Genomic DNA, 13,937 nt, shown 5'->3' on the forward strand with positions numbered 1-13,937 from the left:
CTTGCGAGTTAGACACATATCGGAGGAAGGGAAACAGAAAGTTAAAGCACAGCCATGCACACTTGGGTTGTGAGGCTGAAGCAGTGTTTAGCATGGCTTTTCCATCCAAATTCTGAGATGGATTCAAGGTGAAAGAGAAGGAATACTCTGTAGTTTTCCTTGTGTTTACCAGTGAGGGCTCTTGCCCTGGGGGACAGGTATCAGTGACCATCTAAAGCAGTTTGGAGAAAAGTAGACACTGCTAAACTCACAGTTCAGTATAGTTTGGGTTTCCTTACCATCCATTCTTAGAATTTCCCTTGTAAGAACGACAACACTGAACACAGTATAGTCCAAGGAGGTGATGGGCCTCTGCTTTACCATACTATGCAAGCAGTGCTTATTACTAAGTGAATAATTCAATGTGTGTGTGTGTAACACACTAAGCATTCATATATATGTATGTACTCATCTATGAAAATTTATATTATATATGCATACTCTTTAAAATTTTTATAGATATGTAGAATGCATTCTAATCATTTCCAGCCCCCAATATCCTATTCCAACTCCTCTCTGAATCCCCAAACACACTCCCTTAGATATTTCACATCTTTCTTTAAAACCACTGAATCTAACTAGTATTTCCTGTATGTACATGGATGTGGTGCCATTCACTGTGCTTGCAAAACCTACAGGAGCCACAATCCTGAAGAAAAATTACTCCCCGACCCCAGTAGTCATCAACTGCAATGGTTCCTCAGCTGTGGGTAATGCCTCATGCTCCATCCCCCACACATGCCACAGTTGGGGCTGGCTTAGTATTGTACAGGTCTATGCAGGTAACCACAGCTGCAATGGCCCTGTAGTTACCAGAATATGCTTATTCACAGCTGTCCTCACTGATGTCTTGTTCCTATAAACTTTCTCCTTTTTCTATGATGTCCCCTGAACCTTTTCAGGTAATAGGCATGTCATTTAAATGCCTCCACAGTCACTTATTCTCTGCACTTTAACCAATTATAAATCTCTGTATTAACTGATCCCCATTCAAGATGAAGCTTCTCTGATTAGGACTGGACGATGAACTAATTTTTGAATATAAAGATAAATCTTTAGAAACCAGTCTGATACACTGTCTATTAGCATGTATGGGGGAATGGAGCTTAGGCTTATGACCTTCCCAACCATGGGTTCTGAACCAGGTTTACAATACCAGGCAGAAGTATTCTCCTGTGAAGGGAGCCTTAAGTCCTATGTTAAAAAGTGGTTGGTTACTCTGATAACACTCATGCCATTATTGCACCAATGGGTATATTTTTGCCAAACTGGTTATGTGACTTGGCACACTAATAGCTGGGTAAGACTGCAAAGAACTTTAGTTCTAGCCAATGAGCAAGACCAATGACAAATATAGTGATTTGTATCATTTAGTGAATCTCTGGTAATCTACAACAAACATTTCAATAGGCGGTATCTCAGGCCTAGCACTGGGGTTTTATATAATAATGTATGGCTTCTGCAAGGAGCATTCTCTTTCCACGTAAGGTACATACATTCAATTATATTTGTAATTATATTTGAGTGTACTTATAAATAAGTAGACTTCTAAATGACTTTTTCCAACTTTCTTTGTGTCAGTTGGTCCTCTCCCACCTCTCTTCTCACTTCCTGCAGCCACTGTCTAGCAGTGCTAGCTGTGCACAGTGGCGGTGTTTTAAATGCCTATGATGAACACCGCATGCCCCTTGTAAATGTGACTCTGTAGAACCAATAGTTTCTCCGAGATTTTAATATAGTTGAAGAGAAATTAACTGAGTCATCTGTGGAGAGATAACAGGACTTCTTCTATCTTTGAGAAAAAAAATATTTACAAATCTTATTTTCACAAAGGCTTGGAACACTGTGAGTTTTAAGAATATCTATCTGCCCATGCTTCTTGCCAGCTTCTCAGGGGCCAGAACTCAGTTTGTAGTCATATGCTTATTTCTCTAAAAACAAAAATACCATGGAGGGTGCAAAAGAAAAAAAAAGTATGTCTACCTTGGAATTTTGGTTAGGTTTAAGAGTGGGAAGACGGGGTTGGGGAATTTCAAACATTGAGAAGCCAAGCTGCTGTTCTAGCACTTAGTTGCCCTGAGCTTTGTGTCCACATCTGTGTGTCTCGTGGAGTTAATACAGCAGTCAGGCCTGGCACAGAAGATGTTCCCAGAGCAGCAGCAAGTAGTACTGATGAGACATGCAACTATGAGTACAGTGCAGCATCTCTGCCTTCCATTAGCCTTCAGCTCCAGTGTGCCACTTTCTCAGCTCTCAAGGGAGCCTCATGTTTTTCTCTTGTCTCTTTCTGTTATGTAATTAGAAGGCCAAGAGATACACATCCTCCCATCCTGCTTCTTCTGGTACCATTCAGAGACAGTAGGGAAAAGTCTCACTGTGGTTTCTGAATTCTGAAAGAACAGCTTCATTATTACCCAAAAAGGAAGAGACAAGTTATAATCATTTGAGGAGAAGGGATCTCAATTGAGAGATTGCCTATATGTTAGGCAAGCCTATAGGGCATCTTCTTAATTAGTGGTGTGGGAGGGTCCAGCCTATTGTGGGTGGTGCCACTCCTGGACTGATAGTCCTTAGTGCTATAAGAAAGCAAGCTGAGTGAGCCATAGATGTAATCCAGCAAGCATCATTCCTCTTTAGCTTTGATACAAAAGGATTGATCTCAGAAGGATGATCCTTCTGTATTTGGATTCCTGCCTTGGCTTCCTCCAGCGGGCTATGATTTGGGATATGTAAGATTTTCTTCACCAAGTTACTTTTGTTCATGGTGTTTCATCACAGCAGCAATAACTGTAACCAAGACACAAGATTAAGTGAAATAGCAAAGGAATGTATGGGAGAGATCGATTCTCTGTGTGCCTCCTATTACCACTAAAGGAAGTTTAAGGCTAAGACATGAACATTATCTTGAGGCTAGACATTGCTTCTCCCCCTTTTCACTGAGGCTCGCTCTATCTATCTCCCCATGTTTGCTAGCTTTTGTTATCCCAATCCCACCACCCCTGTGCCCCACCTTCCTTCCTCATGGATGCTCAGACTTCCTAACTTATCCATAAACCTATCTCTTATTGGACACTCAACCTTTATTCCATTCAAATTTCTGCTGCTTTTCTGATGTGCAAGTTCTTTAGAATTCCACCTTCTGAGAGTCTCAACACAACACTAGCGGAAAACTAGAATGCTAGGACTGCCCGGTTCCCGTTAGACATCTCCTGAACCTGTTGTAGGACTTCAGCTATCCACATGTGTAAGTTTCAGTTTTGCACCTTACATGTTCTATCTTCATTTTATACATTTTTATGTAATTTAGAGCCATGGAAAAGCCAGTGCCTTAGGGATCGCTTCACATCAGCTGTAGGCATTACTGCTGCTCATCAGTTCAGCTTGCCTTTCTAGATGCCACAAGCTTTCAGGTTGCCATCTATTGGCACTTTAGTTGTTTAACATGCCAGCCATGTACTGCCAGGCAGAAAGAAAAAGTTGGCTCAATAGAGAACCAAATCAACCATCCAACCTGTCACTTACGCTTTTCCCAGAAGGCATTTTATAAACCAGCTGCCCAACATTTTTTTTTCTCTTATTCCTTGGCTCTCTCTCCTGTTTCTTACTTTTCAGAACATGGGGTTTGCAGCATTGATTTCCACAGACTCTTGGTAATACTGTTCCTAACTGCTAGAAACAATGGACATTTGGCAGGGTGCTGGTCTCCAGGGTACCTCAGTACCCCTTCTAGCTGTGACCTTGTCAGAGAGGTTAGCTTTCTGAAGTAAGTTTTATGCTTTGAAAAATGGTGGCACTCAGAGGAAGGACAGCAGGTTACCAAGAAGAGACTTGATACCCTATGAGCATATACAGGGGGAGGAAATCCCCCTCAGGAAAAGTCATAGGGGAGGGGAATAAGGGGAAAATGGGAGGGAGGGAAGAATGGGAGGATACAAGGGATGGGATAACCATTGAGATGTAACAAGAACAAATTAATAAAATAATATATATCTTGGACAAAAACAATAAAAAAAAAAAATATTATTTCTTACAAAAAAATAAAATAAAAAGGACTCTAGATTAACAATCGACATCGTGGAGCCCTGCTTTTGCTGTTTGGTCCCATTGCTCTCCAGTATCTCTTGAATATGAGTCAGAGACTCACAATCACACGCCTTATTCTTTCAGAGTCTCCTAGAGAAAGGTCCCAGAAATATGAAATGCGGCAGCCCTTCCCCAGGAGATTCCTGAGCAGCCATGTCTCTGCAGTAGTATTTCCAGAGGAAGCTAATATTTACATTGGCTCTTGTTTAAAGATCCCTGGGCATTTCTAAGATAAATTGGTGTCACAAACACCACCCTCACTTAAGTTTGTAAATACTCTCTCTGGACTTCACTGGCTCCGTCCAACATCATGGTTCAAACAGCTAGGATGTCTGAGCGTAAGTCAAGACACATGACTGTCATGAGTGCCTTTTCCTCTGTTTTCATGTTAGATTGTTTTTTCTCTGCAAGACTTTCGCGGGAATTAATTTTCCCCGAATTTTGAGTCCCTTGCTTCCCAGCAACAGTGGCATCTCGTAAATGTTTTGGTGTGCATCCTTCCGAAGTATGTGTTTACTGGGGCTTACTGTCTAAGGATCAACACCTCCTGGCACTTAATAGCATTCTCTCCTTCCTGTGCATATAATGAGCATATGGCAGCCTTTCCCATCTGAATGTTCTCTCTTGAGTGCACTCAGGCCAGGGCAGCACCTGCACGCTGCACACTGCCTGCGACAGGAAGATCTTTAGCTTCCTACAGGCTCATCTGGTGCTGTGGTTCTCAGGACATCTCAGTCACCTGAGAGTGAGTAAGTCCCTGGAGTCTGACTTTTGCTGATAGCGTTGCACTCATGGGGCCTGCTCCGCAACCATCAGAAAAAGACTTCTTCGGCTCATTTTGATTTCTTCCTGATATCTCTACTAAATCATTCTTCTAACTGGGAGTTTAACTTTTATGTACATTTAAATGTGAAGAAATGGCCACATAAAAACTTAGAGTTCAAGTTTTTAATAATATATATACATACATATAAATATATACATACATGTAAATATATGTGCACATATGCATATATATTTTAAAAGACCCATTATTCTTTACCATAGCTAAATAGTTTCAATAACTTAATGTTTTGTACATTTTTAATTTACTTCAAGATTATAGCTCTTAACAGAAACAGGCAAACTCTCTTCCCTCAAATTGCTTTGAATCAGGATGCAACAGGCTTAGCATTTGCAAGTGTTCCATGTTTGGAACTCTCCATAATCAGTGGAGTTGGATTGCCTCTTTGAGTAAATAGAAAGCTTACCTAGTTAACTGTTCTTATATTTTAGACCTTCACAAAGCCAGGCATAATCTTACCTGCCAGGAATTTTCATTCTGCAGTATTTATACTCCCAATAACCATTACATAGGGGGCAAGTCTTTCTGAGGTAATAATAATAAAATTATTATTAATAATAATATTAATATTAATAAAAACTAGTATGAAATTTTGAATTTCATTTTAAAGAATGAGATTTGGGTGACAGGTGACACAGTGATATTGGAATTCAGCAAATTTTATTTTCCCTTTTTGAATACTGATGCAGAATGAGTTAGAAGGTCGGGTTTGAAATTCAGAATATAAATGATCCAACAAAATGGTGAGGGACAATAGTGCATAATAAATTGGTAAAATTGTATGAATCACTGGAAGACATGAGCTTTTAGTTCTCTAAGATAAAGTTATGTAAGGAAATGAAAACTTTAACATTGCCTGAATTGATCAGTACCTATGGTATACCTGGACCCTGTGCTCAATTTATAAATAGAATTATTATATGTTGATAAAATTTAAAATGTTTAGGAAGACGAACCTTTTGACTACTCTAATTTGATCACTACATATTGTACACACACACACACACACACACACAGAGAGAGAGAGAGAGAGAGAGAGAGAGAGAGAGAGAGAGAGAGAGAGAGAGATCAAGTTGTTATATTGTACTACAGAAATGTATATCATTATAATAGCAATGTGGTTGTGAAGAAGCCTTTCAGCCTTTCTGAGTCTCAGTTTCTTCATTTATAAAATGCTGCAGTTTTATCCCCAAAAGAGTTTTGATGAAAGACTTAAATGTGGTCATACATAGGGGTGTTTAGTCCAATGTATGGTACAAGCTATGTAGAAGGATACATTGATACATATAAAATTTGTAGATGATAGTTAGTCAGATAGATGACACAGAGAGAGATAGCTAGATTGACAGATTGCATATTTTTTATCTTAACTGTATACATGTATCTCAGCTGACCTACTTCTAATATGGTTGTAAAACAATTAACCTTTAGAGATAACAGCATTACATTTCAAAACCACTTCACTGTATAAATATTTAAGTGAAATCTGGTTGGTGTAGAATGTGGGTGTCTGGCTGATGACTGGTTCTGCTTTTCAATTGTATGCACAGTACAAATAATTATGTATTATCAATAATAGATTGGAAGCTCATAATGAGCTCATGTCTCCTGTAGGTGGATGAGATAATGTCTGTAAAAAAATACTCAAAGCTCCTGAATACAAACTGGGCATCCATCTCCTTATGTCCTGACGCTGGCCCACTAGAAACGGGCCTTATGCAAATTCTCTCCAGACTCAATGGGGTCTAATTGACTTGGCATTTTTTTTAAAGAAGAAAATGATTTTTCTATGCAAACTAAGCTTGGCTATTCTTATTCATGTAGAGCTACATGGAACCATCTTGTAAAGATGGTTATCAATCCTGTTTGAGACAGTGTAGTAAGATGGAATAAACATAATGGACATAGAAGCTAGGTTACTGAGGGCTGAGACCTGCCTTGCACCAGCAGGCTTGGTGCCCCCTTGGGAAAGAGACTTCCTTTGTTTACACACTTCAAAATATAGGACAATAAACACCAGCTGTATTTGTTCCTTGACTAGGCAATCTCAAGCAGCATGATGGAGTATAAAGAGGATGCAGTCGCCACTTTTCCACTGCTGTAGTAAAATACCTGAGGCTGGAACTTTGTGAACAAAAATGTACTTAGTTCAGAGTTTGGGAAACTGAAGGTCTAAGATTAGAATTTGTGTTGATTTGGCTCTGGTGAAGGGCTAAGGCAGGTGGCCCTGTGGCACCTGTGGCAGGAGTACAAATGAGATGTGACAGATATTGAGAAAGTGGTCTTTCCTTATAGCAACCCACCCTTATAGAAACTAAGGTTCCATGAGAAGTGTACTGATCCCATCCTGCAACAGAGTCTTGGGCGGCTCTCATGACTCCTTGCTCTACTTTTTATCTTTTAGCCACATCCTATACCTTGGAAACTGCTACTTCAATTAGCAGGGCTTTAAATAGAAAGGAACAATGTACAAAGCACAGAAAGTAGAAACAACATTTACCTTGACCACTCATTAAACAAAATTTTAATTATTTCTATATGCAAGAGATCTTTCTTATCTGAGCAGAAAAAAAAAAAAATCTTTATGCCTTCTGACCAAGCTCCTACCTGGGGAAAGAGGTGAGATAAATTTTAAGGACTTTAGGGATTGTCTTTGAGTAGGAATATAGATCAGTTTCTGATATTTGTCCTCTTTGCTCTTATCAGTGTATCTCTTCAGACATCTCAGAAATAACCACACATTATCACAGAGAGTTCACCCATCTCCCATTGTCCATTTGTCCATCTTGCAGTGGGTGATGTCCTGTGTGTAATTTCTTACTGTGGCTTAGTCGTACTAATTGCTGTTGGTACCCTGTCCCACCAATGGGAAACTGGTTACGCTCTCTTTCCTATTCCCCCATATCCAATTAGTCACCATGACCTAGCTCTTCGTTCTAAAGAGTGTCTAAATACACCATCATCTTCATCCCTACTGTCACATCTTTACTTCAAGCCATTGGCCTGGATCACTTTACAATATATCTACAGTGTTTTCAAAAGTGCAAAATGAATCATAATATTTCCTACATAACTTTCTTTAGTACCACCTATTGTATAAAGAGACCGTTCAAGTTTTCTTTGAAAAATAAGATACGAGACACTTGTCAAACCATCACTGACTCCTTCCTTTACCTCACTGCTCACTTCCTAGTCTTGGTAGCTCTACCCTGACAAAAACATTTTATTTCCTTTTTTTTGTTTTGCTTTGTTTTTTAAGACAGGGTTTCTCTGTATAGCCTTGGTTGTCCTGGACTCCTTTTGTAGACCCAGTTAGCTTCAGACTAACGAAGATACACCTGCCTCTGCTTCCTTGAGTGCTGGGATTACAGGTGTGCACCACTGCAACCAGATCAAAAGCACTTTCTTATACACAATCAGCTCTTCATTCCCCCAGGGTTTCCTCACCACCACCATCCTCACCACCTTCACCTTGACTCTTCTCATAGACTTCCTTACTCAAATATGGATACTTGTCTCACAGTCTAGAAATTATCCATTTGTTCCCAAACATTCCACTGGACAACAAAATCTTGAAGGTCAGAGATTTTTACTTGTCTCTATACAAAATAGTTATTTCAAAACAGAAGGTACAAATAAATGAATATTTAAATAAGCCATTGATACTAAAATTCATTATTTTTGTTGAACATTATCGAATTTACTAAATGCTAGCCCCAATTTTAAGCTATAAAAATATTAAAACTTTATTAAAAATAACTTGCAAATAAATAATCTTCATACAGTGAAATTAACTAGACCCAAAGTCCATAAATCCTAATGCACTTCTATTAGAATGGCCATTCTGAACCTGTGGAGCTTCACATTGCCTTGTTCACTTTCACTATCGAACGCAATTTGTGCACTTATTGACCACCAAAAAAAAAAGTCTATGACAAAGTTATAACTGAAAAAACAATTAGCTTTATGTCCTCTTTCATGACTCATTTTTATTACCTGCATTCAGTGTTTAAGCTCTCCAAACCTAGAATGTTTATTTGAGGAGATACTATTTACAGAGAAGGAAGCTAACGAGCAGAGAGGCTAAATTACCTGGTTGACAGCATTTAGTTAATAAATTGTGCAACAGAAATTTGAACTTGGCCACTCCTACCATAGTGTCGTTCTGCAGAGGGTTCTAACTTGCTTTGGGGACCATCTATTCATGTAAGGGCACATCGTTGAGATATAGCACTGTGTGAAACAGATGAATTAACAGAAGTAAAAAAAAAAAAAAAAAAAGATCATGACAGTGAGAGAAGAAAATCTGTTAAATCCTGAGCAGAGGTCTGGGGAGATGGCTCAGTCAGGGAGGCCCTGTGCAGTTTGTCCACAGCTGCAGTTACTATCAGCAATACTTACCCGGATGGTGTTGGAGGATTATGGGGAATCAAGCATGGGTGGTCTTAACTACTAGGGCACTGAAGTAGAATCAGACCAGTGTTTCAAAGAGCCACTTCCTATTAGATAGACTGACTTCAGCACATCAAAACCTAGGCAAACTCAAACAGACCCTGGTTAACTTTGTGAGGGAGCAGGAGTGAGTCCCCTACTTGTACTTGACTCCTGACTCTTTTTTTTTTCTTTGATGGCTTTACTAGTATTACGACTGCAGTATGGAGTGTCACTTGTAGGGTCCTAAAGAAATGTGGAAAGCTCAGATGGTGCCATCAGATTCTCTATCCAGCAAGGGTGCAGCAAACCTCAGAAAATTTATGTTGTTATGGAAGTTTTTAGAGCAAGGAGGATAATTTTACACATAGTGGGGCTAAATGAACACTTGTTCCTGGCTTACCAGGGCCCCGTCATCTCAAGGTTTTCTGTAGGACACTTTGAAATGAAATGCTTGTGCAGGCTAAGGACAGGGCTGCGAGAGTGATGAGGGACTATTTCAGAACAGATGTCAACAGAACCGTTCTCTCCGTGCTGAGAATCATCAAATATGTGACTGATGTCTGGCAGGCAGAGTGACTGAGGCACAGGCTCCGGAGCATCGAGACAATGGGCTGGCCTCCTGGGAGACTCTCCTGGCTGCAGACAAATGAGCTTTGATGAGTGAGTGGCCTTTGCTCATTCTTCAGGGGTGTGGATGTGGGAACTCTGTCCAGCTTGGAGTTTAATTAAGGATGGCAGCTGGCATAGGAGGTCAGAAGACTCTGTACTCATTCATGGCACAAGCCGCATTTTGTTTTTCTCCAGATATTTCTGTTACTTGGTACTCTCCCTTGACACTGCCCATACATTTCATTACACTGTGTGCTATTAAAATAATAGGATCACTTTCCCAGAGATAAAGAGTTGCAGACAGGGACCCGTTGCTAGAGATACAGAAACAAAACCACAAGCATCTGTAAGGTTCTCCCATTGGCTACACATCCTCCTGATGCAGACTATCCCCTGCTTAAATGTCCCTACTTGTGCCACTGATGAAAGTAAGATTCCCTTGATAATTTTAATACTAGTAGGGAAAGGACAGAAACAGTTGTAGCATGCCAATTGTCCATGTTATCATCAACCTTCCATCATAATTAGTGCTGGCAGAGAAAAGAGGTCCTATCTCCACTCCAGGCAAACATACAAAGAGGAAAGGTTGGGATAACAGGTAATCTAATGTCAGAAAAGGTCTCAAATACTTGGGGTTGTGAAAGGAATCAATTAAATAGGTTGGTTATTAAAGACATGTATAATGAGACTGTTCAGTTGACTAGCCCAAAAGCTCCCTTTCAAATATGAACTTTAACTACAGACGATTCTGGGTAGAAAATCACCATATCATATGGTCTAAAGAAGTCAAGGAGGAAGAAAGACTGGATGTTTCTGTTTTCTAATATGGTTAACATGAAATTCAGGTAGACACGCCTCTATAAAATCTCCTAAGATGGCATATTTTGAGACACCGTTTTGGGTGATATGTGCTTACAGTATAAAGTCTCCAGGGAAATAGTTGACCATACAATTGCACACTACTTATAACAGTGCTACATGCATTCTGCTGGATTTGAGGCTCAGCTGCTTTATTATGTGTTGGGTCCCATGAAAATGAGTTAATCACCTGTTGTGGGAATGTACTTTGAAAACAAACAAAAACTTTGAAATAAAGATACTGTGATATTCTTTCTTCTTGGTTAAACTGTTGTTGTGATGAGAATTGGGGACATTTCTGTCCTACCAAAATTCCAGGACAACTAGGCCTTTAGAATACCTGATGAGGCAGACCTTGAGGAGAAACAGCTTAACTAGAAAACCATTCCCTCAAACCCTTAGCAGAATAGGAGTGGAAAATGGAAGTCCCCATATCTAGTAGCCTTTGGTATAGCATGGCCCATTCCTAGATTAACACGTTAACAATGGGGTTGTAACACTTTATTGAAAACATGCCCAGAAGGTCCAACATATAGGACATCATCTTATATATAGGACAGCAAGTTCTTATTTTTCCAGTACATTGAAGTTGGGAAAAGATGAGACATACACAAACATGTGAAAATTAAAGGAACTTAGAGCAGTCAGTTCTGTTATCTTCATTTTTAAATAAAAACACAAGCCTGGGAAGTTATCTAACTCTTAGTAACAGGGCTGCCTTTACCTTTAAACCAGACTCCATAGAAACAGCTTTGCCTACTTTGAAGCATTAGGAAGAGCTGTCAGTTGCTGTTTCCTATTTGAAGAACAGACGGTGGGAAGTTGAGGAGCTGCTTTTCTGTTCTCCTCAACAGAGAGATGCAGTTAGAGACAAGGTTTAAGTGGTTTACTTAGCAAAGCAAGCACTCCAAAGAGAGATTAGAGTGGGCTGTCCCAGAGCAGGAATAATAGCACAGTGGTTCTGTGCTGTGTACTGTTTTAAAGGTTTTATGAATATTTATGAGGTAGATGGGATGGTGCTTGGGGTGAGGTGACCCCTTTTCCCTCCCAAACCATGATCTCCTTTTTTAGGGATTTTTTTTCTTCTGTTTCTCTAGAAAAGTTCACAAAGGTGTGGGGGTGTGGGGGGGAGCGTTCCATCAGAAGCACAGAAGCCAAGGTCTTTTGAGGATACATACTCATTAATACACATGCCGGGAAATGCTCAGGCACGAACAACCTAACGTCAACTTTGAGGACATGTACCAACAAAGGATATTTTGACTGTGAGACACAGCTACCTGGATACAGCTGCGGTTCCCTTGGCTATTTCATGGCTAACTCCTGTTTGAAACTGCTCGGGATTTTGTGATTGAGGTCATGACTCTGTCAGTTAAGACATTTTGTTATCTTTATTATTTTTCCTCAAAGAGGTCTTATGTTGAAGACTGAGCCAAGTGCTTTACAATAGACTAGCAAGCTACTCACATAGCAAGGTTGTCTGTGCGAGTCCCTTGTGCTAGTACTGCCCCGTGTCTACCCTCTACCTAGCAGCCCCACATTTCTCACTGTTTTTATTTTCATGGGGCTGATGTATTTCCAAAGGAAGGATGGGCATTCAGGACAGTCACAGGTTGTATTCCCGAGGAATAAGGTGCACTGTGAAACTGGACTGTAAGGTTCTGAGGGCAATGGCTTGGTTTTGTTTTGTTTTGTTTAATCTCTCTTAATATTAAACACTGTATATACAGAAATGTAATACATATTTGTTCATCTAAACTGTTCTAATTACAGAAAAAAAATCTTTACTCTCTTCATTAGCATGGGTGAAGGTATAGGGTTAAAGGCATGAACTCTAGAGACAGTCTCTCTGTGCGAATCTGACTCAGCCAAATACAGTACTTATGCAAATGACCTGAATGTCCTGTGCCTTAGTGTCCTGAGCTATCAGCTGGGACCTTCGGAGTGCCTGTCATACTGGTGCCTGTACAGAGTGGGTGTGCTAACGTATGCAGACATTTAAAAGAGTGCCTGGCACGGAAAAGATGCTCACTTGATGAGTGGTAGCTATTACCAGCAGTGTTTAGAGCACGTGAGTTAGCCATTAGTGAGAAATATCCCAGATCGAGTGCTAATGCCATAATGTTAACTGATCGGGGCCAAGTGACTTAATAAATTAGAATGATTGTTATAGGGGTCACAAACTCTTGTGTGGACTCTTCCTTGTTCAGAGCTATGTTTATGTCCCTTTTAATCCCTTTGCTGCCTCCTTATGCATGACAAAAATCCAGGTTTTCTTTACAAATAAAAAAATTTCCTTAGTAGCTATGCTAGTTTAAATCCACACTCTATCTAGTGCTCCTCTGTAAATCCTTGTGGCTGAGATGTCAGTGGATTTCTTCCTTCGGCCTCACTTAGTCTTACTCACACAGTATAGATGATTCTTTCCTTTTTTTTCCCCCCCTTTCTCTCTCTCTCTCCCTTCTTCAGCAGGACTGTGTGTGCTGTGTGTGTACTTCAACCTTAGGTACCACCAGGGTTCACTCAAGCTGATCCTAACATTTTGGGGCACTGTTCCCTTGACCCTTTGCTTCTTCTCATACTTTAGACTCCAAATTTAACCCCATCTTAACTTGACTCAGGGAAAGCTACCTTGTTACATTTCTATTCATCCGTCCAGGTGTCATTTTAGCTTGGAGGTGCCGGTGCCTTTGTGATGGAACTCTGTGACTGATCTCTGACTGATATGAGCAGGCATCCTCACTCTGGTTTTATTTCCACAGTTCATTCCTCCAGATCTCTGCGTCTGCAACTTCGTGCTGGAACAGTCCTTATCTGTCAGAGCACTGCAAGAAATGCTTGCCAACACTGTTGAAAATGGTGGAGAAGGGGTGAGTACCTGAATTGTGCCCTGGGTCAGGAACACTTACCCCACAGCCCCAAAGCATAGTTGACGTTTCACTCATCCAATTTAGAGCTGGAAAACCTCCATGTCGATACCTCTTACTCAGCAACTCTAATCCTTTCTACTTTGAAATGACCAGTTCCCCTCAGATATTAGACTAATGCCGGCTAGGCTCTCTCTTCCCTC

At 40.3% G+C, this 13,937-nt stretch overlaps 1 protein-coding gene across 1 annotated transcript in view; it reads left to right on the forward strand.

The window, feature by feature from the left end:
• Positions 1 to 13,937, forward strand: part of RYR3 (ryanodine receptor 3) — a 529,413-nt gene that overhangs the window by 174,288 nt on the left and 341,188 nt on the right. Inside the window, exon 3 of the mRNA XM_084776329.1 lies at positions 13,630 to 13,737. Within this exon, the coding sequence (XP_084632455.1) occupies positions 13,630 to 13,737 (108 nt within the window). The remainder of the gene's footprint in view (positions 1 to 13,629; positions 13,738 to 13,937) is intronic.

The sequence above is a fragment of the Acomys minous genome (assembly GCF_964271855.1).
Source record: "Acomys minous genome assembly, chromosome: 3".
NCBI classification, from domain to species: Eukaryota; Metazoa; Chordata; class Mammalia; order Rodentia; family Muridae; genus Acomys; species Acomys minous.